Here is a 26494-nt window from a genome sequence, read left to right on the forward strand (position 1 = left end):
CAGAGAAGGGGACCCCAAAGCTGGATAGAAGCCCCCCACAAATAATAACGGTGAGGTAAGAGGAAATGACAAACACAGAAATGAATCAGGTTTAGCACAGAGAGGCCCGCTTTCTGATAGCAGAATAAAGAAAGGTAACTTATATGGTCAAAAAAAACCCTATCAAAATCCACACTGGAAATTCAAGAACCCCCGAACCGTCTAACGGTCCGGGGGGAGAACACCAGCCCCCTAGAGCTTCCAGCAAAGGTCAGGATACAGATTTGGGACAAGCTGGACAAAAATACAAAACCAAAACAAATAGCAAAAAGCAAAAGGCAGACTTAGCTGATATAACTGGAACCAGGATCAGTAGACAAGAGCACAGCAGACTAGCTCTGATAACTACGTTGCCAGGCATTGAACTGAAGGTCCAGGGAGCTTATATAGCAACACCCCTAACTAACGACCCAGGTGCGGATAAAAGGAATGACAGAAAAAACCAGAGTCAAAAAACTAGTAACCACTAGAGGGAGCAAAAAGCAAATTCACAACAGTACCCCCCCCTTAGTGAGGGGTCACCGAACCCTCACCACGACCACCAGGGCGATCAGGATGAGCGGCATGAAAGGCACGAACTAAATCGGCCGCATGAACATCAGAGGCGACCACCCAGGAATTATCCTCCTGACCATAGCCCTTCCACTTGACCAGGTACTGAAGCCTCCGCCTGGAGAGGCGAGAATCCAAGATCTTCTCCACCACGTACTCCAACTCGCCCTCAACCAACACCGGAGCAGGAGGCTCAGCAGAAGGAACTACAGGCACAATGTACCGCCGCAACAAGGACCTATGAAATACATTGTGAATAGCAAACGACACAGGAAGATCCAGACGAAAAGATACAGGATTAAGGATTTCCAATATCTTGTAAGGCCCAATAAAACGAGGTTTAAATTTGGGAGAGGAGACCTTCATAGGAACAAAGCGGGAAGAAAGCCATACCAAATCCCCAACGCGTAGTCGGGGACCCACACCGCGGCGGCGGTTGGCAAAGCGCTGAGCCCTCTCCTGTGACAACTTCAAGTTGTCCACCACATGATTCCAGATCCGCTGCAACCTATCCACCACAGAATCCACCCCAGGACAGTCAGAAGGCTCCACATGACCCGAAGAAAAGCGAGGATGGAAACCAGAGTTGCAGAAAAAAGGCGAAACCAAGGTGGCGGAACTAGCCCGATTATTAAGGGCAAACTCAGCCAACGGCAAGAATGTCACCCAATCGTCCTGATCAGCAGAGACAAAACACCTCAAATAAGCCTCCAAAGTCTGATTGGTTCGCTCCGTCTGTCCATTAGTCTGAGGATGGAAAGCAGACGAAAACGACAAATCAATGCCCATCCTACTACAAAAGGATCGCCAGAACCTGGAAACGAACTGGGATCCTCTGTCTGACACAATATTCTCAGGGATGCCGTGCAAACGAACCACGTTCTGGAAAAACACAGGAACCAGATCGGAAGAGGAAGGCAGCTTAGGCAAAGGAACCAAATGGACCATCTTTGAGAAGCGATCACATATCACCCAGATAACGGACATGCCCTGAGATAGCGGAAGATCAGAAATGAAATCCATGGAGATATGTGTCCAAGGTCTCTTCGGGACAGGCAAGGGCAAGAGCAAACCGGTGGCACGAGAACAGCAAGGCTTAGCTCGAGCACAAGTCCCACAGGACTGCACAAATGACCGCACATCCCTTGACAAGGAAGGCCACCAAAAGGACCTGGCCACCAGATCTCTGGTGCCAAAAATTCCCGGGTGACCTGCCAACACCGAGGAATGAACCTCGGAAATGACTCTGCTGGTCCACTTATCCGGGACAAACAGTCTGTCAGGTGGACAAGACTCAGGCCTATCAGCCTGAAATCTCTGCAACACACGTCGCAGATCCGGAGAAATAGCTGACAAGATAACTCCATCTTTAAGAATACCAACAGGATCAGCGACTCCAGGAGCATCAGGCACAAAGCTCCTAGAAAGAGCATCGGCCTTCACATTCTTTGAACCTGGTAAATACGAGACAACAAAATCAAAGCGGGAGAAAAACAATGACCAGCGGGCCTGTCTCGGATTAAGGCGTTTAGCAGACTCGAGATACATCAGATTTTTGTGATCAGTCAAGACCACCACACGATGCTTAGCACCCTCGAGCCAATGACGCCACTCCTCAAATGCCCATTTCATGGCCAACAACTCCCGATTGCCCACATCATAATTTCGCTCGGCAGGCGAAAACTTCCTAGAGAAAAAGGCACAAGGTTTCATAACAGAGCAACCAGGGCCTCTCTGCGACAAAACGGCCCCTGCTCCAATCTCTGAAGCATCCACCTCAACCTGAAAGGGAAGTGAGACATCGGGCTGGCACAAAACAGGCGCCGAAGTAAACCGGCGTTTCAACTCCTGGAAAGCCTCCACGGCAGCAGGAGCCCAGTTAGCTACATCGGAGCCCTTCTTGGTCATATCCGTCAAAGGTTTCACAATGCTAGAAAAATTAGCGATAAAACGACGGTAGAAGTTAGCGAAACCCAAGAACTTCTGAAGACTCTTAACTGACGAGGGCTGAGTCCAATCAAGAATAGCTCGGACCTTGACTGGGTCCATCTCCACAGCAGAAGGGGAAAAAATGAACCCCAAAAAGGGAACCTTCTGTACACCAAAGAGACACTTTGAGCCCTTGACAAACAAAGAATTTTCACGCAAAATTTTAAAGACCAACCTGACCTGCTCCACATGCGAATCCCAATTATCAGAAAAAACCAAAATATCATCCAGATAAACAATCAAAAATTTATCCAGATACTTCCGGAAAATGTCATGCATGAAGGACTGAAAAACTGAAGGCGCATTGGAGAGCCCAAAAGGCATCACCAAGTACTCAAAATGACCTTCGGGCGTATTGAATGCGGTTTTCCATTCATCACCTTGCTTAATGCGCACAAGGTTGTACGCACCACGAAGGTCTATCTTGGTGAACCACTTGGCACCCTTAATCCGGGCAAACAAGTCAGACAACAGCGGTAAAGGATACTGAAATTTGACAGTGATCTTATTTAAAAGCCGATAATCAATACAAGGTCTCAAAGATCCGTCCTTTTTTGCCACAAAAAAGAATCCCGCACCAAGAGGGGAAGAGGACGGACGAATATGTCCTTTCTCCAGAGACTCCTTGATATATGAACGCATAGCGGTATGTTCAGGTACCGACAGATTAAACAGTCTTCCCTTAGGAAATTTACTGCCTGGGATCAAATCTATAGCACAGTCACAGTCCCTATGAGGAGGCAGTGCACTGGACTCAGACTCACTGAAGACATCCTGATAATCAGACAAATACTCCGGAACTTCCGAAGGCGTAGAAGAAGCAATAGACACAGGCAGGGAATCCCCATGAATACCCCGACAGCCCCAACTTGAGACTGACATAGCCTTCCAGTCCAGGACTGGATTATGGGTCTGTAACCATGGCAGCCCTAAAACAACCAAATCATGCATTTTATGTAAAACCAGGAAACGTATCACCTCGCGGTGTTCAGGAGTCATGCACATGGTAACCTGTGTCCAATACTGCGGTTTATTTGCTGCCAATGGCGTAGCATCAATACCCCTAAGAGGAATAGGATTTTCTAATGGTTCAAGAGTAAAACCACAGTGCTTAGCAAATGACAGATCCATAAGACTCAGGGCAGCACCTGAATCTACAAACGCCATGACAGGATAAGACGACAGTGAGCAAATCAAAGTTACAGACAGAATAAACTTAGGTTGCAAATTACCAACGGTGACAGGACTAACAACCTTAGCTATACGTTTAGAGCATGCTGAGATAACATGTGTAGAATCACCACAGTAGTAGCACAAGCCATTCCGGCGTCTATGAATTTTCCGCTCATTTCTAGTCAGGATTCTATCACATTGCATTAAATCAGGTGTCTGTTCAGACAACACCATGAGGGAATTTGCGGTTTTTCTATCACATTGCACCGAATTAGGTGTCTGTTCAGACAACACCATGAGGGAATTTGCGGTTTTGCGCTCCCGCAACCGCCGGTCAATTTGAATAGCCAGTGCCATAGTATCATTCAGACCTGTGGGAATGGGAAAACCCACCATAACATTCTTAATGGCTTCAGAAAGGCCATTTCTAAAATTAGCGGCCAGTGCACACTCGTTCCAATGTGTCAGCACGGACCATTTCCGAAATTTTTGGCAATACACTTCAGCCTCGTCCTGCCCCTGAGACATAGCCAGCAAGGCCTTTTCTGCCTGAATCTCAAGATTGGGTTCCTCATAAAGTAAACCGAGCGCCAGAAAAAACGCATCAATATCAGCCAATGCCGGATCTCCTGGCGCCAGCGAAAAAGCCCAATCCTGAGGGTCGCCCCGTAAGAACGAAATAACAATTTTTACTTGCTGAGCAGAGTCTCCAGATGAACAGGGTCTCAGGGACAAAAACAATTTACAATTATTCATGAAATTCCTAAACTTAAACCTGTCTCCGGAAAACAGTTCAGGAATCGGTATTTTAGGTTCTGACCTAGGATTTCTGATAACATAGTCTTGTATGCCCTGCACACGAGTAGCCAGCTGGTCCACACTTGTAATCAAGGTCTGGACATTCATGTCTGCAGCAAGCATAGCCACTCTGAGGTAAAGGGGAAGAAGAAAAAAAAAAAAAAACTCAGAATCTTCTTTCTTATAATCCCTCTTCTGCAATGCATTAAACATTTAATACTGGCCTGGCAAACTGTTATGACCCCAATGGCGAGGGTCTCAGAGGTACGTGGAAGTCTGCAGAATACAAAAATCCAGCTCATAGGGCAGTGGTAACTGGTTTGACCATATATCTACTCCTAACGCCAACACTAGAAGTAGCCGGGGATCATTCCTACGTTGATTCTAGATGACACGCTCCAGCCGGAAAATCTAGCTACCCCTAGTAGAGGAAAACAAAAGACCTTTCTTGCCTCCAGAGAAGGGGACCCCAAAGCTGGATAGAAGCCCCCCACAAATAATAACGGTGAGGTAAGAGGAAATGACAAACACAGAAATGAACCAGGTTTAGCACAGAGAGGCCCGCTTACTGATAGCAGAATAAAGAAAGGTAACTTATATGGTCAAAAAAAACCCTATCAAAATCCACACTGGAAATTCAAGAACCCCCGAACCGTCTAACGGTCCGGGGGGAGAACACCAGCCCCCTAGAGCTTCCAGCAAAGGTCAGGATACAGATTTGGGACAAGCTGGACAAAAATACAAAACCAAAACAAATAGCAAAAAGCAAAAGGCAGACTTAGCTGATATAACTGGAACCAGGATCAGTAGACAAGAGCACAGCAGACTAGCTCTGATAACTACGTTGCCAGGCATTGAACTGAAGGTCCAGGGAGCTTATATAGCAACACCCCTAACTAACGACCCAGGTGCGGATAAAAGGAATGACAGAAAAAAACAGAGTCAAAAAACTAGTAACCACTAGAGGGAGCAAAAAGCAAATTCACAACAGGTCTTCACCCTTCTGTGCCTCCAGTGCTTACTGGGCCACAAATGATTTCATGATATTGTGGACCGATGCACATCATAATGTATGTCACATGTGACCAAGTCAGCACCAAAACACTGAAGAGTGAAGACTGAAGAGAAGAAGACCAGAGCCAGGGAGGGGAGCAGTGGTTGGATTTAAGCTAATTAAAGAAAAAAACTATTCCAATATTCCAATTGAGGCAGATCCAAACTGTAAATCAGTTCACCCATCTCTACTTTTTTGTAGACTGTATTTTATTGCCTATAAATTGAGATGAGAATATATTTTTTCATTTTTTAAACCAGGCCACTTATTACACTGTCATCTGGAGACAACTTGGAACATAATAAATGTCTTTTAAGAAAACAACTGGAGCACATTTGATTCATATCAAATATATTAATTGCAAATCGTATTTCCCATCCGAATTCAAGCGAATCTGTCAAATTCAAAAGGGTCCCTCTGTATCATGATAGAAAGAGCAAGGTTAATGGGTTATGTACTGGGATTAGGGGAGCGACTCTGGTTTGGAAAAAGTTCCCTACAAGCAAAACATGACTACAATACTTAAATATAATGGGTTACTATGGTTTTATTAATTAGTAGAAGGATTTTTCCACTCCATCTATACCAGCAAGTGAATGTTTGCCAGGAAAAAGTGGCGCTGTTACTTTTCTAATTCTTCCTATAAAAGGGTTGAGAATATTTATTTAGAAGGCTCCTGCAACAAAATCTGTAGAGGAACTTCGAAGAAAGTGTTCTAGATCTTAGAAGAAGGTGTTCAAGAACTTAGAAGAAGATGTTCAAGAACTTAGAAGGTAGTGTTCAAGAACTTAGAAGGTGGTATTCGAGAACTTAGAAGATGGTGTTCAAGAACTTAGAAGGGGGTTTCAAGAACATAGAAAAAGGTGTTCAAGAACTTAGAAGGTGGTATTCAAGAACTTAGAAGGTGGTGTTCAAGAACTTAGAAGGTGGTGTTCAAGAACTTAGAAGATGGTGTTCAAACTTAGAAGGTGTTCAAATTCTCTGCAGCACCCCAACAGGGAAAATGATGTATGTATTCCACAGTTGGCTCTTCATGTGCTGGATCCCATAGAGCGGTATTCCCCAATTCCAGGCTTTAAGAGCCACCAACAGATCATGCTTTCAGGATTTCCTTAGTATTATGCTGGTGATAATTATATCACCTGTTCAATGAATATGAAGATGAATTTAAGTTCTTTACCCAATTTGAGCCAATCTTCTGAATTCAAATTTTGGCACATTCGCTCATCTCTGCATAACAGTAAGTTTAGAAATAGTTTTTGCAAATTAGATACCATATTATGGAAAAATTGTGGTCTGCGCTTCACTTCATGAAGACCTGCATTAGATCTATTTTGATATGAATAAGAGAGCTACGGATACGGATTTAACTTCTTCACTTCCAAATTCTACAAAAACCTACACAACTGAATCTAAACAATCAAAAAATACCAAGAAATAAATAATTACAGGGATTGTCTGGTCAAAAACGATAAGTCTGCAGTCACTCTGTGTGACTGCCGACTTATGAATCTCCCCAGTGCACTGCAAGGATTCACCAGTTTCAGACCTAAGACCAGAGGGTATGTATAACTCATACGTGCCCCTAGACAGTGGGCGCAGTAACTTGCCGTTTACTTTTTTTAAGTGGGAAATTCTTCTTCATCAACATTCTGCCAGTACTATAAGTGTTGGAATTTTCTTTCCCTTATTTCTATTTTTCAATGTCTTGCCTGACTTTAACTAAAATCCCGCCTCTGCTATACTTGTATGCAGTTTGAAAACCAAGAAAACAAGAGCAAAGAGACAAATACCTGCCTGAACTTCTGTAGAGAGACAAAGACCAATGCCTGCTACCTGTAGAAAGAAACAATTCTGCTCCCACTTCCTGTAGAGACAGAGATCCAACCTAACTTTCTGTAGAAGGAATAAAGCTCACCCCACTTCCTGTAGAAAGCCAAAAAATTATCCCCACTTCCTGTATACAAAGCCCTGCTCCTACTTCCTATAGAAAGACCCTCATCCTCTTCCTGTAAAAAGGCAGAGACTCACTCAAACTTCCTGTAGAGAGAAAAACCTTCCCCTACTTCCAGAAGCAAGAAAATTCCCTGCCCTCACTTCCTGTAGAAAGACATAGAATTATCCCCACATCTGGTATACAAAGCCCGCCCCCACTTCCTGTAGAAAGAAATAGACCCTTCCCACACTTCTTGTTAACCAAAAGACCTGTAGAAAGGTAAAGACCCACTCCAACTTCCTGTTGAAAGACAAAAACCTTCCCCTACTTTCCGCAGAAAGAAAAAGTTCTACCTCCACTTTCTGTAGACAGACTAAAGATTATCACCACTTCCTGTATATGACAAAGCCCCACCAACACTTCCAGGAGAAAGACAAAAAATTATCCCCACTTCCTGTATATAAAGCCCTTCATCCTCTTCCTGTAGAAAGAAAAAGCACTACCTCACTTCCTGTAGACAGACAAAGACTTATCACCACTTCTTGTATATGACAAAGTCCCACCCACAGTTCCAGGGGAAAGACAAAAAATGATCCCCACTTCCTGTATACAAACCCTTCATCCTCTTCCTGTAGAAAGAAAAACACTACCCCACTTCCTTTTGACAGACAAAGACTTATCACCACTTCTTGTATATGACAAAGTCCCACCCACACTTCCAGGGGAAAGACAAAAAATTATCCCCACTTCCTGTATACAAAGCCCTTCACCCTCTTCCTGTAGAAAGAAAAAGCACTACCCCACTTCCTGTAGATAGACTAAGGATTATCCCCACTTCCTTTATTTGACAATGCCCAGCCCCCACTTCCTGTAGAGGGAAGTAGACCCTTCCCCAGTTTCTGTAGAGACAAAGACACTCACCCTCTTACTATAGAAAGGCAAGGACCCAACTTTGCTTCCTGTAGAGATACAAAACCCTGCCCCCACTTTCTGTAATCCGTCTGAGCATCTGTGCTATTAAAGACTGATTATGCTTGACAGCAGGCAGTGAATTGTATATTTATCACAATATTTATCAAATGAGAAATCCTCTGAAAGTAAAGGAATTTACTCTAGAAAAAAAAAGTACCAATGTTGCGGAGACATGAGCCGCCAGCAAACCTCATACCTCGGTGTTGTCTGAATTTCCTTGAAGATGCTTCGGCTGCATGTTCCCTAAGTCCTTTAAGTCACCTGTGTATTGTGTGGATCGAGGTCAAGCACATTCTGCCACTGATATTAAATTTGATGGTATCATAGCATTTAATTTAACACTGATCCTGTTACTCCTCGGTTAGTGATGAGCGAGTGTGCTCGAATAAGGTGCACGCTTGAGTGCTAAAAGCGTATCTTCGGCATGCTCGAATACTATGTTTAAGTTGACAGCTGCAACACATGAAGGGATCGCCTAACAAACAGGTAATCCCTGCATGTGTTGCAGCTGTCGAACAGCCCCAAGACAAGCAGCCGCGGGGACTCGAACATAGTATTAGAGCACGTCGAAGACACTCTATACACAATCTAGCATGCTCGGAAAACACCATATCCGAGCATGCTCACTCCTTGCTATCCTCAGTAAAACTTATTTTCACAGTATGACAGGAAAAAATATTTGGTGACGCACTTCAGTGCTGCTGATTTCTTATAATAAAACACTAACATCTCCTCCTCTCTGCCTTAATCACAATCCTCTACTTGATTACATATCTGCTGTCCTCTCCTGCTGATGCTCATGTCAGTGGCAGTAATGAAAACAAGTGTTTCAGCTTCGCTAAACCACCGTGTCAGAGATCTTACGGGGAAATTACTGCAAAAACACAACGCACGCACAGGTTGAAGTGAGATCTTTAGCATTCTCAAGTTGATATGTAAAATATGACATTAACCCGTCAATATGCAACTCCGGAAAGTGGAATAAGGCAAGTTTTACAACTGAATGTATCTTACACTTAGGAAGAATTACACATTTTCTGCATAAAACGTTGGAGCCCCTTAACATGACATTGGATCATTTATCTTTCAGTCGAAATTATACTTCAGTGCTGAGTTCAAAATTCTGCTGATGATCGTGTCCTCAAAGGGGGTTGTTCCAGCGTTAAAAGAAATGAAACTAACTGCAGCATTACTCACCTATTAGGCTAATAATTTTCTTTTTCAGATGGACCAATCCAACAATTTTTTTAAGTGGAAAATGATTTGGCAGTTTCTGATTTGTAAAAAGTTTTTTTTTTTAAAGGAATTTTCTAGGGGTATATTCACACTGAGTTTTTGTTAGGAGTGTTTGACCGTGTTCCAAAAACCACAAAGAGTTGAGATTTGGGGTACATGCACACAAAGTCTTTTCGGATGGATTCCGAAGCATTTTTTTTCTCATCATTATGATTGGACAGTGCCCATTATGGAGCGGATTCCATCAAGACACTTTCAAGAAGTTTCTTTTTTTCACCGGACGTTTTTCTAAAACCTCTTACGAAAAACAAAATGCTGAAAAAGCTCTTCATGCGAACCGCAAATTGGATTTCCTGTAGCAATAAAGAGTTTTCCCAGTAGTTTTTGAAGTGGTTCTTGATGCCTACTTTCAAATGGATCCACTCAAAAAAATGTCTGACAATCTTACGTGAACATAGCCTTAAATTTCCCAGCCCCACAGCACTGATTCTTCAGTGGTCTCTTCTGTCTTTTTTTAGTTTTCCTGGGCGATGATATGCTGTATCGCCAAATGATTGCTGCAGCCAATCACTGTGCTCAGGTGTTATATACGAGACCATCACGGTCATTGATTTGCTGCAGCGGTCACATGCCCCTATGGTATGTAATCATACCAAAAAGTAAATCAAGATCAGTTGGGAATATAATGGTTGGTTATTTTATTTTAATCTCTTAATCCTGGACAACCACCTTAAGGGTATGTTTAAGGAAATTGTTATTGGCTTTTTCCAGGCATCTTAGTCTGTGTTCAACTCAGAGAATGAAGTATGCATCTAATATGAACAGACTTTATGCTGCATTTTGCTCCAATTTGTCGGAGTGTTGTTGGCCTTGCTCCTCCTTTTTGTCTCCCACCTATTTTCTCATCACTCTTCAAATGGATGCAAATGAAGTAATCAATTCCCTCTGAAGGTCTCAAAATGAAAATAATCAGAGTGAACTCATGGAGTATATAAAAGAAATACTGAAAAATGTCAGCTCTGAAGCATGTAGAATTATGAATGCAGCTCTGGTCCTAGAAGCAAAGCAAAAATGTATATGGCGTAGCTTAGACCTTATGGTTTCCATATTCAATGCGAGTCACCTGAATCTCAAGAAATAATTTATATCCAGACATTGTATGTAATCACTCACGCAGTGGATGGCGTCATGATGCAGCCTCCTTTGTCATATCCTTTGCAATTGCATCCTCGTTCCAGTGTATCATGGTTCATCCCAAAATTGTGGCCAATCTCGTGAGCGAGGGTGACAGCCCCTCCGAGTGGGTTGTCTGAATGGTCCTGTAAAGCAAAGACAATTTAGTTCTAGCGGTTAGGTTACTTAATATCTGCAGGGTTGGCGTTAGGGGGAAGAAGACTGGGCCATTGCCCAGGGTTCCCACACTCTTGGAGGGTCCCCAGATGCTACAGCAGGAGCTACACTAATAATAGCATTAAAACAATTAAAAAAATACACATTTGTAATTGCTGCATTCGTAAGTCTGATCTATCAAATATAAAGTAAATTAATCTGATCAGTAAACATTTGAACAAGTAAAAAAATCAAAACCCCAGAATTATTATTTTTTGCCCACCACAACATTGCAATAAGAGGAGATCAACACATCTCATCTACCCCAAAATGTTAACAGTAATAACGTCTGATCTAGGAGCAAAAAATAAGCCCTCACAAGCCCATAACGCGAGAAATTAAACCGTTACGGGTCACAGAAAATGGCAAAAAACAATGGTACAATTGCAATCTTTTTTCAATTTCAACACACTTGGAATGTTCTTTCCTGCTTTCCTTTACACTATATGGAACAATGAATGGAGTCATTCAACAGCACAACTTGTTCCTCAAAAAAGCCCTCATATAGCTATGTAGACAGAAAAATAAAAAAGTTATGGCTTTTGGAAGAAGGGGGAGGAAAAAAAAAGAAAAGCAAATCGCCAGGGGTGAAGGGGTTAAAATACTTGTAATAGCCATATAATAGCAGCCGGAGAGCTCCTTGCAGGTTTTATTCTTCTGATGTTCATGGTGGCTTTACTAACAAACTCAAAAAATAATCATATCTATAATATGTAATTAGGGTTAGGGCACGTCCTTCATTCCTAAATGTGTACAGTTATCGGGCAGAACCTACAAGGCAATAAGTTCAACATTTCCACTAGTGACCACCCTAGTGACTCCATAACAACACAAGACAGGAAGTGTTGTCATAGGGGTTTTGGAACACCAGGATAGTGCTTAATAATTCAAATTTAACTTAATTTAAGTAGATGATTCTATGAAAACATTCTTACCGACTCTCCAGTTTGTAAATCCTATTTTATTAAACATTTTTAAGTAATTATTAATATAGGGAGTCCTGTGTTCAGAATCCTCATCTCTTGGTCAGAGTATAAGTGATTACAAAGAGCGTCTCTTTCTGGAGGACCCATCCTGTACGACACAGACAGCCCAAAGATGTGAATGGATGTGTATGTGTCTCTGTTGGTATGTCTCTGTGTATGTGATTTAGCCAAGAATGTATGGACTCTTGTTGGTATATATATATGAAGACATATACATGTATGTACAGTAAGTGGTCTGTATAAATGTGTGTATGTGCTCTGTGCATACATACATATATATATATATATATATATATATATATATATGTACAGTATATATTTATGTGCATGTGCTCCTTGTATACATGCTTGTGTGCCATGTGTGTGCATACATATGTGTGTAACATACAATGTGTGTGTCACATATGGTGTGTATGTAGCATCCACATTTATAAACACCGGCAGTACAAACGAGAGTTCATAGGTTCCTCCCGCTTCCTAAAACTCAATGTGGACAAAACTGAACTCATCATTTTTACTCTCTCATCTAATTCCCCTACCCAATCTATCTAGCACAATTAATGACACCATGCTCTCTGCAGTACCGGAAGTCCGCTGCCACAAAGTAACCCTTGACTGTGCCCTGTTCTTCATACTGCACATCCAAGCTCTTGCCTCCTCCTGCCGCCTCCAACTCAAACATATTTCAGGAATCCGTCCTTCCCTCAACCCTGAATCTATTAAAATGTTAGTGAATGCACTCATCATCTCCCGCCTCATCTGCTATCCTCTGTGACTTCCCTGCTAACACTCTCACACCACTCCAGTCCATCCTTAACTCTGCTGCTTGACTAATCCACCTCTTTCCATGCAACTCCTCTGCTTCTCCACACTGCGAGTCCCTTCATTGGCTCCCAACTCTCTAACATATCCAGTTCAAACTGCTAACACTGATCTACCTGTCTCCTGCTTATATCTCCAAACTAATCTCCCGATATTTTCCAGCATGCAACCCCCGGTCCTCCCAAGACTTCCTCTTCTTCTCCACACTGATACGTTCCTCACCCAATTACCTCCAAGACTTCGGAGCATTCCCCATCCTCTGGAATCCTGTGCCTCAACAGATCTGATTATCTGCAAGACTCGGAACCCTCAAAATGGATCTTGAAAACCCATCTCTTCAAGAAAACTTAAACCTTCAATGACCCTGCTGCCACCTCTCCACCACTAGCAGAGCTGCCGCAACCCCCTACCCTACTGTCTCCTTCCCCATTATCCTGTAGACTCTAAGCCCGCAAGTGAAGGGCACTCTCCTTTCTGTACAAGTCTGTCATTGTTAGTTTGTTCACCGTATTTTATACGGACAGATTGATCTTTTAGTGATTGTTCTGTCCCCATCATTCTTTCTCAGCCGGTGTAAAGAGACCGGGAAACATGTGCCGAACGACTTCAATATTGTCGATTATGCTCCTTTAACCGTCTGAACTCAGTGCATGTAAATGCAGCCGAAATGCTTGAGTGTGATGGTGCAATATGTCAACATTTGGGCCCCTAATTTAAACTTTTGCCCAGGGAACTTCACTTTGTCTAAAACTGGCCCTGAATATCTGGTCATATTAGTTCGAGTCAAGCCATTGTTGGGTCGGCCTGCCAATTCTCCCAAAACTCTAACGTGGCCCATAAAAATAATGAACAGGGTTCGAAACAGAATACTATGCTATGGTAATTTTTGGAGGTCTACATAGAAGAGATGAGTCCTCATTGGAAAAAATTACAGTGGGCTTCCATTATGGTGACAGAAGTGAACTGACTTAACATCCTCCAAACCATTTCCACTTTTACAATTTTCCACCCAATTGTTTGGCTAAAGTAAACCTCCTCTTATAGGATACACAGGAGGAATTGTACAGGTTCTTTCCACCATAAGCAAAAGAGATGACCCAACCAAGGCTTCTTTTTCCAAGGGTCACTTGGGCTGTCACTACAGTATGCATACTCTTGGTTACAGCTGATTTCCACACACATCATATCCATATTACAGTTGAGTAATGACCTTCTAACGAGCTACAGTTGACTTACAAACTCTCACCAGGAAGGTGCAGAAAGTATTAACAAACATTGAAAAAGTTCTTTTTCACCAACGTCATGCTTGGAAATTCTTTATCCTTGATCTGTCCTCTCCAGTGATTCTTGATAAACTCGAGCCAATTATATGTTCCCACGAAGGCACAGAACCACTCCAATGTCATCCCCATCAAACTTTTATGATATTTCTTCCGTCACTTTTGAAAATTGTCTCTTTACTCTCTAAATAGATATTAATGACTGTTGGCTTCTGCACAGTAGACCAGGGTGTGCTCCGATGCAGCAGATTTATTGTAGATTTCTACTGGGGGTGTAATACATGCATATTTTATCCTTTTATAAATTAATTACATATTGCTCAGGGGCACCCATACCATTCTTTCAATCTGTGCAGCTGCACAGAGGTCCAAAAGGTAAGGGGTCCCATTTTCTCTTCCAATGCAGGAAGCAGTTTCTGTCACAGACACCTTATTAGAACGGCAAAGGATCCATATACTGGTCTTGCACAGGAGCCCCTCTTCTATATGTGGCCACCCCTAAAATAGTATATGCCAAGACTTTATGAAACTTAGACTTTGTATTTTTTACAACCCCGCTAATCCAGAGAATGATGGGGAATGCAGTGCCGTTTTAATGGTGCACCCCTTACTAGCGTTTCCTGCTGAGCCACCTGGCTGTGCACATTGCATTTTCCTACACAACGGGTAGGTCGGCCACTGAGCAGAGGAAAACTCTCAGGATCGGTGGGGCTCCTAGAACTTGAATAACGATGGCATATTCTAGCGACAAGATGGGAAAACCCTTCAAATATTAGAAAGTTGCCAAGAGCGGAACAGCAGCATGGGCCCACTCTTTTGATGACCAGGGTGAGAACCGTTCCTCTACACTAATCAGAGTTTTTCTTGACCTTCCCTACCAACACTTTGAGGAAATGCCCCTTTCAGGTTCTTACTGACAAGTAAGCATTAGAACACCGTGATGGTTCTTCTCATCATTCCCTTTGGCCAAGTTCGCGCAGTTTCCTGATTATTTAGCCGAGCTGTCTCCAACAATTGTTATAATCAACACATAGCAATCACTCCCTCACTCTTCTAAGTGAATGACTAGATCCTGATGACTTTTCCCTGAGAAGAGATGCTTCATTTAACACACACACAGACAGAGCTGATGACATATTTGCACCTTTCTGCCCCAATAATCTCAAGATGATTAGCGTGTTGGATACGATTGCTCAACAACCTTTCCTTTTGCTATGATTTTTGACGCCGTGGTCACTGAATGGGTTAAACAATGAGAGATGCTGTTATTAGCACCGTGTAATTGCTGCACAGTATCATGGATGGTGGTAGATGCAGAGGGGCCTGGGCTCTCATTAGTATCTGTGAATCACGGCACTGAGCTCGTGAAGTCAAACCACATATTTTGACATTTCCCATTAATTTACATTAGATATTTTTAGCACATTAAATATAAGTTGATGGTTTATGGCTATGCTGATCCATTATAGATAATTGTTTAGCAACTTTCTGCAAAAATCTAAAATTAGCAATCGGTTAGTATGCTATGGGTACGAATATCAGTGACCGGCAAAGTCTACGCACAGCATCTGGCTTTATTCTGGGGCTAGCGGTAGTTTTCTTTTAAATATCCATTTTTAACCATATGACTATTTTCAACACATCAACACTCGCTCCCATCCTATAGCTTGAGCCCCTTTATCACACAATGAATACAGGCCTTCAAACTTTTAACAAGACCCTCTAAATAAACATGGACTCCAGACCAGACACCCCAAATTCAGCCCCAGACAACCTAATTAATCTATGCCCATGAATAAGGAAAACCACAACAGCAAGGAGAGATGGGTCTTTACATAATTTAGGCACAGCTCTGCCGGGACCCTCCACAAAGGGTTTTTCAGCAGACCTGTTTTTTTTAAAGGCTCAGAGTAGAACAGCCCCTGCTGAAAAAAACAAGAAAGTAACACCGATCCCTTGCCATTCCCGTTACGATGCTCCCTGACGGTCTCTGTTTCCTGGTCCATGACAGCGCACAGGAAATGCCGTTGCTCAGCCAATCACTGGCTAAGGCAGGGCACCACTTCAAACAGTGATTGGTCGAGCAGCATTTCCTATGTCTAGAGGGGACAAAGAATACAAGTAGTACAAGCGGGAACTTGGGAGCCTTGGAACGGAAGTGATGGGGGAGATGAGTACTGAGTCTTCTTTCTTTCATGCAACTAAAAGACTTAAAGATAACACAAACTAAGGGACTCCTTTAATGTCTTCATCATCAAGAGATGAAAATGGTGAAAGATTCACTGGTCCAGGGTGGGGGATGAAAAGGAGTGGATCAGTATTATGAGTGACTTCCTATGTATTCATCTGCACTTTGAGAAAATAAAAAACAAAGCAGCTTAGAATTTATTGGCAAGGTCTTCCAATATGGAGGCATTAATCTTGTAAAACTGCAGACCTTTAAAAGGAAAACGATAATGGCACTTGACACAACTTTCTCCACTTCATAGTGACATGAAGTGTGCACCCGGCCCCTCTCTCTGTGCTTTACAACCATTATACCTTTCTCAGTGAGGATACTTCGCTCACACGTGGTTCCTCCATGCGGTCACTAATCCCTCATCTGCCTAGCCCTGCAGACAGCCTCAGCAGGTGCGAGCCCACCTACAAGGTCTTGCAACGGCCCTGTTTTGGTCTCTGTCTCCTGCCAGATTATGGTCCTATTTTTTCTGTCCTTTTTTCTGTTTGCTGCTTGAAGCCTCCATATTGTACAGTAGCCAATCCCGTGGCTAAAGTCACTCACTCGGGGGCTGGAGGTTCACTAAAAGTACTAGTTCACACTTAGGCTTCTTTCACACTTCAGTCGTTTGGCGTCAGTCACTTCCGACAAAGTGATGGATCGACGGATCCGTCACAATTGTTGAAAAAACGGATGTAACGGATCCGTTTTTTTGACGGATCCGTTACTCGGGGGTTGTATATACTTTTTGGAGCATGCGCAATTGAAAAAAATTGAAAAAACGGATTGGGGCGACGGTTTCGTCGAAATAACGGTCGCGACGGATCCGTCGCCCATAGGTGGCCATTCTATGGAATGACGGACGCAACGGATCCGTCGCGATCCGTCATTTCAACGGAGACAAAAAACGTTGCAATGACCGTCAATGTCTAGATGACGTCCGCTAAATTTTGACGGATCCGTCGCATGACGGATGGAACGGACGACCATCCGTCACAATCCGTCGCTAATGCAAGTCTATGGGGAAAAAACGGATCCGTCGAAAAAAAAAACGGATCCGTTTTTTGAGGAAAATGACGGTTTTAGACTGACGCCAAACAACTGAAGTGTGAAAGAGGCCTAAGGCATATGTTCTCTCTCCACTGAATGATACGAGGGGAACTCTCATTCTCCCTAACGTTTCTGCAAACTCGACAATGGCAGCTAGCCCTGCCCCCGCAGAACACACTGCTCGTCACAGGACACGTTTTTCATTTATTCCTTTTTTTTCCTTTCTGACTCCTACTGACTTTTCCGCTGTCTGTCAAAAGACCTACCCGGAGCTGGAGACTTTTTCCATTTAAAAACACTCAACTCAGACAGTTCCCTCTATTAACCCCCTGTATGCCCAAAGTGATTTGATCTGGCATTTATTTCTTTTGAACTTGGGTAAACACCAACTCTTCACCCTTTAACTGGCCTTTGGGCACCGTCAGAAAAGGGCTCCTGTGCAAGAACATGATTATATGGACCTTTTGCAGTCATCATAGTTCCCAATTCCCCCTGTTTTGAAGGTAAAAATGGACGCCCTTGCCTCTTGGGCTCCGGTTGCACCAATGATATATCCGCCCCTGTCTTTGTCTTTTTTTCAGGCACCAGAGACAACTAGTGCTGCATCCACTCCTGCCTATAGATCCGAAACCCTTTTTGCACCATATAGAGTCTGTATGCACCGGGGAAAGCAGAATGTTAGTACTTTCCTCTTGCAAAATTTCCACACAAGGAACATAAATGTATGTAGATGGAGTATCCCATTAAATTAAGGATGTAAAATGTAGCCGGTTGCTCCAAACTTACCATAACTACGCCGCCTGATTTGTCTGCTGTGCACATACTCATGATTGGTGCCATGCCAATGGTTGTACCCTGGAAATGCACCCCGCTGGAGAAAGAAAGAAAAAATAGGATAGAGATAAAGCGCGATGTGACTTTATTCAATGTAACCGTCATCACTCAGGTTTCCATTATCACATATGAAGCGCGCTATTTAGTTCTGCTGGTTATGCTGCGGAGAAAACGTTTCATTATTCACACAGAACCTCCTGAAATGGAAAGACATCTCATTTCTACAAACTCCCATTAGCATGGCGCTGTCACTGGATTCATTTAAATATTTGTCAGCGCCGTTATGAAGGCAGTGAAGCAGAGGGCCGGGCACAGCGCAGCGCCGGGAGCTGTCACACAACGCTCCCAACTCCATGTTAACCGCTTCTGTCTGCAGCCTCACCCAGGGAGGCTGCGAGTAAGCAAAGTTCAGGCGCTCAGCCGCCATAAGGCGAGGAGACGCTGATTATAACCGGCCTCTGTAATCATTCACGGGCTGAAGTCATTTGTATCTGCATCTGTTTTATATTTTCTCCCCCGGTGTCCTGACCCCGATGTATGGAGGGCCCATGTACTTGTGTGTATTCAGCAGAATACATCATCCTCCTCGTTCTTACATCCTGTTACCGTATCTGGTCTATGTTCCCTCTGCATTATTTGCCAAGTCCGGTGTACATGCTGCTCTTCCTCTCTGATCCTCTGGCTGCGATCACCTCTGCCTCCTATGTCCTCTAATTTTGTCCTGTCTTTGCCCACCTCTCACTCCTGAGTTCTGTTTACGCCCCCTCATGTCCAGAGTTTGTTCTCTCTCCCATATCAAATCCATGCCCCCTCTCCTTCCTGTATCTTGTCTTTGGTCCTTACATTTTCCTGGGTCTCATCTTTGCCTCTCACTCCCATGTGTTGTGTTGTGCACCTTGCTTACCCTCCTCCATGCTTTCTGTGCCCTCTCTTCTTTCTGTGTCCTATTGACTTTATGTCCGATCTCTATTCTGCTGTCTCTGTATAACGCAAGTTGTCTCCTTTCCCTCTGTCTGTCCCATTTTCTCTCTTGTACCTGAGCCCCATCTATGCTACTCTTTCCACTCTTCTACTGTGCTCTCTATTTCCTCCTTTCACCTGTTCTCCTTTGTACTGTCTATTCCCCCTTTTACCTCTTCTCCTGTGCCCTGCCTATGCCCACTTCTCCCACTTCCTCCTTTCCATCTTCTCCTGTGCCCGGTGTATTCTCCCCTTTTCCTCTTCTTCCCTACCCTATCTATGCCCCATTTTCCCTTCTCTCCTATGCCCTGTTTATTCCCCCTTTCACCTCTTCTCCTGTGCCCTGTCGATTCCCTTTTTTCACACGTTATCCTGTGCCCTCTCTATTCCTCCTTTTACCTCTTCTCCTGCGCTCTGTCTATTCCCCTTTTACCCCTTATCCTGTGCCCTCCCCTTTATCTCTTCTCCTGTGCCTTGTTTATTCTCCCTTTAACCTCCTATCATGTGCCCTATTTATTCCCCCCTTTCACCCCTTCTACCGTACCTGTCTATTCCCCCTTTCACCTCTTCTCCTGTGCCCTGTCTATTCCCTTTTTTACACCTTATCCTGTGCCCTCTCTATTCCTCTTTTTACCTCTTCTCCTGTGCCCTGCCGATTCCCACTTTTACCACTTCCCTTTTTCCTTCTTCTCCTGTGCCTTCTCTATTCTTCCTTTTCCCCTTTCCTTCCTTACCCTGCCTATGCCTAATTTTCAAGACTTGCTCCCTAAATATAGCAACACAGGCCGTCCGTATTTCCTGGTACAAACCATCATACAGTGGCATGTAAAAGTTTGGGCACCCCTGGTCAAAATTGCTGTTATTGTGAACAATTAAGCAAGTTGATGATGAAATGATCTCTAAAAGGCCTGAAGGTAAAGATGACACATTTCCTTTCTATTTTAGGCAATATATAGTCATTTTTTTAGCACTCTTGGAGATTTGTGTGCTCAGATAACGTGGATCAAGATTTCAGATCTTAGTTAGCCTGTTAGGGTTATGGTTTGTTCACTATCACTGTTAAGAAAAGCCAGGTGATGCAAATTTCCCAGCTATAAAAACCTAGCCTCCTCTTACCTTGTACCAAAAAACTGCAGCCATGGGTTCTTCTAAGTAGCTGCCTAGCACTCTGCCCACAAAGTAGGAAAAGGCTATAAGAAGATAGCAAAGCGTCTTCATGTTGCTCTTTCCTCAGTTCAAAAATATAATTAAGAAATGGTAGTTACCAGGAACAGTAGAGGTCAAGATAAGGTCTGGAAGACCAAGCAAAACTTCAGTGATACGATTGCTAGAGAGAAATATCAGAATCCCTGCTTGATGGCAAAAAAGACATTCAGAAAGATTTAGCAGACTCTGGAGTTGTGGTACCTTGTTCTACTGATCAGAGACACCTGCACAAACATGGCCTTCATGGAAAAGTCATCAGATGAAAACCTCTCATGCATCCTCACCATAAAATTCAGCGTCAGAATCATGCAAAAGAACATCTAAACAAGCCTTGGAGCCAAATCCTGTGGACCGATGAGGTTATAATAGAACTCTTTGGCCACAATGATCAATGATATGTGTGGAGAAAAAAAATGCACAGAATTTCAAGAAAAGAACACCTCGCTAACCATTAAGCATGGTGGTGGATCAATCATGCTTTGGGGTTGTGTTGCAGCCAATGGCACCGGTAACATTTCACGGGTAGAGGGAAGAATGGATTCAATGAAATTGCAACAAATTCGTGATGCAAACATAACACCATCTGTAAAAAAGGATGGCTTCTACAAATGGATAATGATCCTAAACACAAAATCCACAATAGACTACCTTAAAAGGCACAATCTGAAGGTTTACAATGGCCCTCATAGTCCCCTGATCTGAACATCATTGAAAATCTGTGGCTAGACCTAAAAAAAGCAGAGGATGCAAGACGACCCAGGAATCTCACAGAAATGGAAGAATTTTCCAAGGAAGAATGGATGAACATCCCTTATTCCAGAATTGAAAGACTCTTGGCTGGCTTCAAAAAGCGTTTACAAGATGTGACACTTTTAAAAGGGGGCGCTACTAGGTACTAACCATGTAGGGTGCCCAAACATTTCCTTTTTGTAATTTTTAAAATGTAAATGCTGAAAAAATATATATTTTTGTGGGCCTAAAATACAAAGGAAATGTGTCATCTTTAACTTTTGGCTTTTTAGAGATAATTTAATCTTCATCTTTCATCTTATTTAACTGTTCACAATAACAGCAATTTTGATCAGGGGTGCCCAAACTTTTACATGCCACTGTATGGTCCCATGTTGACTGTTATAACCCTCACATGTTTTTATATTGCAACCTTTGGATTACTATCTTGCTGGAATTAACAATACAGCAAACTAAGATTATAAATGACCCGGCACTACCTTGGAGGTGACCACCCATGTACTATAAGATACAACGCATTCTGTAGTCTTAGAGCCGGCAGTAATAGGAGCAGTATTAATAATTGCAGGCAGGTTGGGTAGGCTTCACTAATTATAGGCATTAATCATAGAAATGAATATTGTAACTACACAAACAAAGAAAATTGGAAAAAAGTAAAAATGTAATTGTCACATTGGTAATACACAGTATGGATTGCAGGGGAATATTGATCCACTGGGGTCCAATTCCACAATGATTTGTACGGTTATCGTCCGTATTCACCATCTAAAACCTGTAATGTGCCACAAATCAAGGAACAAATGCAAAAGGAAATGCACTAAATAGATAGAAATGCCATTGTTACCCACATACAATATAAAATACCTCGTTATCTCATTTTTAGGGTTCCAAATTTTAGCACCAAGTGGGTTGTCGGGTGTGACATTCAATTAGCTTCTTGACTGGTCTAGTGGTTAATAGGATAATCTAGCCTAAATAAGTTGGCACCAACTGGTCCCACCATTGGGTAACCCATCATTTGCCACTCTCTCCATCCCTCGTTTTCTATTAGGTCTCCCTTGAATGTGAGACTATAACCAGGCTAAGATGAATGGAGCCGCACATTGCAGTTCTATAAAACTGATGAAGATACCCAGTGCTCGGCTATCCTCAGGTCCTTGTCATTCCACTCAACTCTACCTGGTCAGCGTTTTGAAGCCGGGAAGAAGCAGTAAAAAACAGGGGACATACGCCCCAAGTTGAGCGATGGATAGTCCTCCATTCTGGCAATCTGTGGGACACACAGTTATCTGTTACCACCTGTGCAGTGGATGGCTGACAACTTGTTTAGGTTAAAATAAAGGGGTTGTTGAAGACTACGACAATTACGATCATTATTACCAGATCGGTCGAGGCCCCAACACCCGGCATCCCAACAGTCAACCAAGAACGACCACCACACAGTACATGGTTTGACTCCACACGTTACGTATTTCTGGTGGCCACTGGTGTGGGTGTTAGTAGGGGTCCTGGGTGTTGGACCCCCACTGATCTGAAATTGATGACCTATGCTAAGGCGAGGTCATTAGTATCTTAGACCTGGACAACCCCTTTAACACATTATAAAAGTCTACGAGGGGTTAAAGGTTTACTGATAATCCTCCTCATGGGTCATGAATGGGTTTATACCAGTATTCCTGGTGGTCTAGAGGAGAATGATGAACGTGAGAACTCATATGGTGCCCAATCGATTATTAAACTCCCTAGGCTCCAGTATTATCCCTTCATTAATAAATCGGAGAAGTGGTCGGAGGAGCAGACCTTACTAGCTGTGCATTGTCATGGGGCTTCTGAGGTAGTAATGTCAGTTTTCTCCAGTCCAGGAACTCGTGAAGGCTGGTGAATGGATCTTGGGTTATTGCGCATTTATCCGCATCACTCCAGATTTCAACACCAACCAGTGCTACCCGGATATTCAGTGGTCTGAAAAACTGTATGAAATAATAATAAAAAAATGTATGTTATTATAATAGATCATATAACACCTCCATTATTTCTGCAATAATAATACAAGGCTACAAGTAGGTGGCAATGCCAAGGAATTAGGAGAACAATCTAGTGGTCAGGCAAGTTTGAATAAGACACACCTTAAAAATGAAGAAGCCCTAAAACGCCCATGGTCATTTAGATCAGCCAATAATCATGTTTGCTAGTACTCAGACGTCAGGATTACATATGATATCCGTGTTGTTCATGGATAGCACTTATACCTAAAATAGTGAATGGGGTCATTCCACATGTTCATGGACCACTCAAAAAGCATGTCTGATTTTTATCCAATGCAAGTCTATGGGTCCATGAAAAGATCGGACAGCACTCAGATGCCATCAGTGTGCAGACCGATTTTCACAGGATTTTACATAGGAAAAGAATAGAGACACTTTTTTTTTCTTTCACCTATGATAAAAGCTGATGAAACTCTGACCAAGCTGTGATAAAACTCGGTCAGTTTTTCTCCTACTTGAATAAAACTGACAAGTGAATGAGCCCTTTAAATACTTGTTCCCCGACTATTGGCTTGTTGTAGACATGCTGGTAATCATCCGATGAACAAGCATTGATTGAGTTAGTTCATGGCAGCATAAAAACCATCGTTATCATGTTGGTCAGATGTATGGGCCTTTGTACTGTTCTATGTCCTATAAAGACAGATGTGGTTATGCCACCTTGTAATAATGTCCCCCATCCTGGCCACTTGCTATAATGATGTCAATTATGCTAGGCCCCTTCCTGTGATAATGTCCCCCATCCAAGGCCCCTTCCTGGCCTGTAATAATATCCTCTATCCTGAGCCCCTTCTAGTAATAATATCCCCCACACTGAACCCCTTCATGGTTCCTTCCTGGTATATTGTACCCCATCCTGGACCCCTTCCTGGTATAATGTCCTCTATCCTGGGCCCCTTTCTCATATAATGTCCTCTATCCTGGGCTGCTTACTGGAATAATGTCCCCCATCTTGGGCCTCTTCCAGTAATAATGTCACCCATCCTGGTACTCTTACTGGTATAATGTCCCCCATCTTGGTATAATGTCCCCCATCCTGGGCCCCTTCCTGGTGTAATCTTCCCCATTCTGAGCCCCTTTCTGGTATAATGCCCCCATCCTCGACCTCTTCCAGTAATAATGTCGCCCATCCTGGGCCCCTTCTTGGTATAATATCCCCCATCCTGGGCTCCTTCCTGGTATAATGTCTCCCATCGTGGGTCTCTTCCTGGTATAATGTCCCCCATCCTGGGCCCCTTACTGGTATAATGTCCCTCATCCTGGTATAATGTCCCCCATCCTGGGCCCCTTACTGGTATAATGTCCCCCATCGTGGGTCCCTTCCTGGTATAATGTCCCCCATCCTGGTATAATGTCCCCCATCCTGGGCCCCTTACTGGTATAATGTCCCCCATCCTGGTATAATGTCCCCCATCCTGAGCCTATTCCTGGTATAATGCCCTCTTCCTGGGCCCTTTCCTGGTATAATGTCACCCATCCTGGGCCCTTTCCTGGTAAAATGTCCCCCGTCCTGGGCATGCTGATGGCCCCTGATTGGTTGGCAGTGTGTATTGCAGTCCAGAGAGCCATCGGGTCTCTGTGCCGCCATATGTTTCAGTTGGAAGTGCGCCCTCACGCATGGGCCCAGTTGTGGCACACACTCTGCTGGTATACTGGTATAATGTCCCTCATCCTGGTATAATGTCCCCCATCCTGGGCCTCTTCCTGGCATAATGCCCTCATCCTGGGCCCCTTCCTGGTATAATGTCCCCCATCGTGGGTCCCCCATCCTGGGCCCCTTACTGGTATAATGTCCCCCATCCTGGTATAATGTCCCCCATCCTGAGCCTATTCCTGGTATAATGTCCCCCATCCTGGGACCCTTCCTGGTATAATGCCCCCCATCCTGGGCCCTTTCCTGGTAAAATGTCCCCCATCCTGAGCATGCTGACGGCCCCTGATTGGTTGACAGTGTGTATTGAGCCATCGGGTCCCTGTGCCGCAATATGTTGTAGTTGGATGTGCGTCCTCACGCATGGGCTCAGTTGTGGTCACACACTCTGCGACATCTACCGTTACGACCCTGAGGAGACAGGACAGCAAATGACCACCGGTCGGCTTGTATACAGCTGACTTGCAGGCATTTAATGGCTGCAGTCGGCTGATCTAAATGGGTCCAAATGGCCCATCATTTGTTAATAGAGATACACTATCTATGAGGGCATGATTATACAGTTTTAGGAAAATTCCAACAAGATTATTGAGAGGAATTTCTTCTTTTTTTTATAGTTTTTTTTCCCCGCACTTTTGCAGCCTTTTGACTAGTCAGTGTCAAGTTTGGAATCTGCATCAAATGAGTGACACATCACTACTTTCTTCCTGCGACAAAGTTTTCAAAACATCGTCGGCAGGGTTGCTAACCATCCAGAAATTAGTCGTTGGTCTGCAGAAATAGGCCACTTTTGTTTTTCCCTGCCAGTATAAAAGAAAATTTGATGCGTCAACACAATTTTTTGTTCTAAATCTGAAAGAGCTTGTACAGATTGTTAAGGCTGTTATTATCATCATTTTACAGTTCACAGCTGCTAATGTGTTCATATTAGTATGATGGGTTGCAGACATACATGACTTAAAAGATTCGCTACGGTTGTCCATTCTGTAAGAAATGTTGTCTGTTAGGCATTTTTAGATGAGCCATCCAGAAAAAAGCTTAAAAAAAAAAAGAAGTTGACAATTCTGCTTGTCAGGAAAAAAGTGCTGAAAAATGCAACAAACAGAATTTTCTATTTAAAGAAATTTGAAGCAAATTAAAAGCATTATTTGAAGCCTTTTATATCAATTTTTGAGCAGATCTTCTTCACAACGCTTATCAAAAACCTACTTGTGAACCTAGCTTTAAATGAGGACTCTCATGATATTCTCTCTCCATGTATTTTAGTGAACACTGTACTTTCTATCTAGTCCTTGTAATGCTTGAATACATCACCAGATCCATCATCAGTACATGAATTCATCAGAGCCATCAGAAGTGCATGAATACAGCACCAGAACAACAGTCACTACGTGGATATGTCACCAGAACAACCGACAGTACATAAATACATCACCAGATCCATCATCAGTACATGAATTTATCAGAGCCATCAGAAGTGCATGAATACAGCACCAGAACAACAGTCACTACATGAATATGTCACCAGAACAACCGACAGTACATAAATACATC

At 43.2% G+C, this 26494-nt stretch overlaps 1 protein-coding gene across 1 annotated transcript in view; it reads right to left on the bottom strand.

The window, feature by feature from the left end:
* ADAM12 (ADAM metallopeptidase domain 12) overlaps positions 1–26494 on the bottom strand; it is a 679455-nt gene that overhangs the window by 177179 nt on the left and 475782 nt on the right. The window contains exons 9-11 of the mRNA XM_077258380.1: positions 23045–23214; positions 18281–18365; positions 10923–11068 (exon numbers count right to left, since the gene is read on the bottom strand). Of these exons, the coding sequence (XP_077114495.1) occupies positions 10923–11068; positions 18281–18365; positions 23045–23214 (401 nt within the window). The remainder of the gene's footprint in view (positions 1–10922; positions 11069–18280; positions 18366–23044; positions 23215–26494) is intronic.

This window comes from Ranitomeya variabilis, chromosome 4 (genome assembly GCF_051348905.1).
Source record: "Ranitomeya variabilis isolate aRanVar5 chromosome 4, aRanVar5.hap1, whole genome shotgun sequence".
NCBI lineage: Eukaryota > Metazoa > Chordata > Amphibia > Anura > Dendrobatidae > Ranitomeya > Ranitomeya variabilis.